Here is a 2,025-nt window from a genome sequence, read left to right on the forward strand (position 1 = left end):
GGTTCTATACAGCACAAGTTTTCACCTTTGGCTAAACCACATATCATAACTAAACTAGCCTTACGTCACATGTACGGCAAACGTTGGCCTAACGATTTCTGACAGTTTATCACATGAATTTTGCAGGGTTCACCCCCCCCCCCACACACACACATACACACACCTCATCTTTACACCACGTCACATAAAGATAGTTCCTCCCCTGAAAATAACGTCACAAGATGGTAATCTCCTGATTCCAAAATTAATTAAAATTAAAAAGAAGAGTAAACTTTTTCTTTTTACACTTAAATAATCGCCATAACAGAGTCCGATTCTAGTGTGGACAATTGTCAGCAACATCTGACCCCTACCCCAGGGGTATGAGGCTATTTCTGCCCCCCCCCCCACCCAGATGGTGGAATGGTTAGAGCATATGGTCGTTAACCAAAATCTTAACTTTGATTCCCTAACGGCATCCCTGGGGGTACCCGATTTCAATTCTGACGTCCTTGAGCGCATCCAGCCCGATTGGGTACCCGATTTCAATTCTGACGTCCTTGAGCGCATCCAGCCCGATTGGGTACCCGATTTCAATTCTGACGTCCTTGAGTGCATCCATCTCTATTAGGTACACGATTTCAATTCTGACGTCCTTGAGTGCATACAGCCCTATTGGGTAGCTGATTTCAATTCTGACGTCATTGAGCGCATCCAGCCCGATTGGGTAGCTGATTTCAATTCTGACGTCATTGAGCGCATCCAGCCCGATTGGGTACCCGATTTCAATTCTGACGTCCTTGAGTGCATACAGCCCTATTGGGTAGCTGATTTCAATTCTGACGTCATTGAGCGCATCCAGCCCGATTGGGTACCCGATTTCAATTCTGACGTCCTTGAGTGCATCCATCTCTATTAGGTACCCGATTTCAATTCTGACGTCCTTGAGTGCATCCATCTCTATTAGGTACCCGATTTCAATTCTGACGTCCTTGAGTGCATACAGCCCTATTGGGTAGCTGATTTCAATTCTGACGTCATTGAGCGCATCCAGCCCGATTGGGTACCCGATTTCAATTCTGACGTCCTTGAGTGCATCCATCTCTATTAGGTACCCGATTTCAATTCTGACGTCCTTGAGTGCATCCATCTCTATTAGGTACCCGATTTCAATTCTGACGTCATTGAGCGCATCCAGCCCGATTGGGTAGCTGATTTCAATTCTGACGTCATTGAGCGCATCCAGCCCGATTGGGTACCCGATTTCAATTCTGACGTCCTTGAGTGCATCCATCTCTATTAGGTACCCGATTTCAATTCTGACGTCCTTGAGTGCATCCATCTCTATTAGGTACCCGATTTCAATTCTGACGTCCTTGAGTGCATCCATCTCTATTAGGTACCCGATTTCAATTCTGACGTCCTTGAGTGCATCCATCTCTATTAGGTACCCGATTTCAATTCTGACGTCCTTGAGTGCATACAGCCCTATTGGGTAGCTGATTTCAATTCTGACGTCATTGAGCGCATCCAGCCCGATTGGGTACCCGATTTCAATTCTGACGTCCTTGAGTGCATCCATCTCTATTAGGTACCCGATTTCAATTCTGACGTCCTTGAGTGCATACAGCCCTATTGGGTAGCTGATTTCAATTCTGACGTCATTGAGCGCATCCAGCCCTATTGGGTACCCGATTTCAATCCTAGCGAGTCAAAAACGCGGGACGTCTCGATACGTCGAGATCACAGAAACAGATGAAATCTACTACACCTATCTTAAATACTCTAATTAATCGCTACCTAAACTAATGTCAAAAGGCTACCTATCCAACACCCAAACTACCACCAATAAGCACATCCCTGCTACCATTTCAACTGTATTATTTCAGATCTAAAACAACCTAGTTTCGACTAGATATAAAACCAAGCCAGTCGCTTGAAGCCGCTCTTCACTCTGAAGCGATCACGATTCATAATAGTGTACCCACATAAACAGACATCACTAATTTATGCAGGCATTCCGGTTAGCAAAGAAAACCACCCACA

The 2,025-nt window shown here is 45.2% G+C and overlaps 1 protein-coding gene across 1 annotated transcript; it reads right to left on the bottom strand.

The window, feature by feature from the left end:
* Positions 1–448: 448 nt before the first annotated feature.
* Positions 449–1,561, bottom strand: LOC131928456 (uncharacterized). Its single transcript, XM_059284513.1, has one exon. It carries the CDS (start codon positions 1,559–1,561, stop codon positions 449–451), a length of 1,113 nt encoding a protein of 370 aa, XP_059140496.1.
* Positions 1,562–2,025: the final 464 nt, after the last annotated feature.

The sequence above is a fragment of the Physella acuta genome, unplaced genomic scaffold, assembly GCF_028476545.2.
Source record: "Physella acuta isolate Inbredline_101_S28 unplaced genomic scaffold, ASM2847654v3 ptg001505l, whole genome shotgun sequence".
In the NCBI taxonomy this organism is placed as follows: domain Eukaryota; kingdom Metazoa; phylum Mollusca; class Gastropoda; family Physidae; genus Physella; species Physella acuta.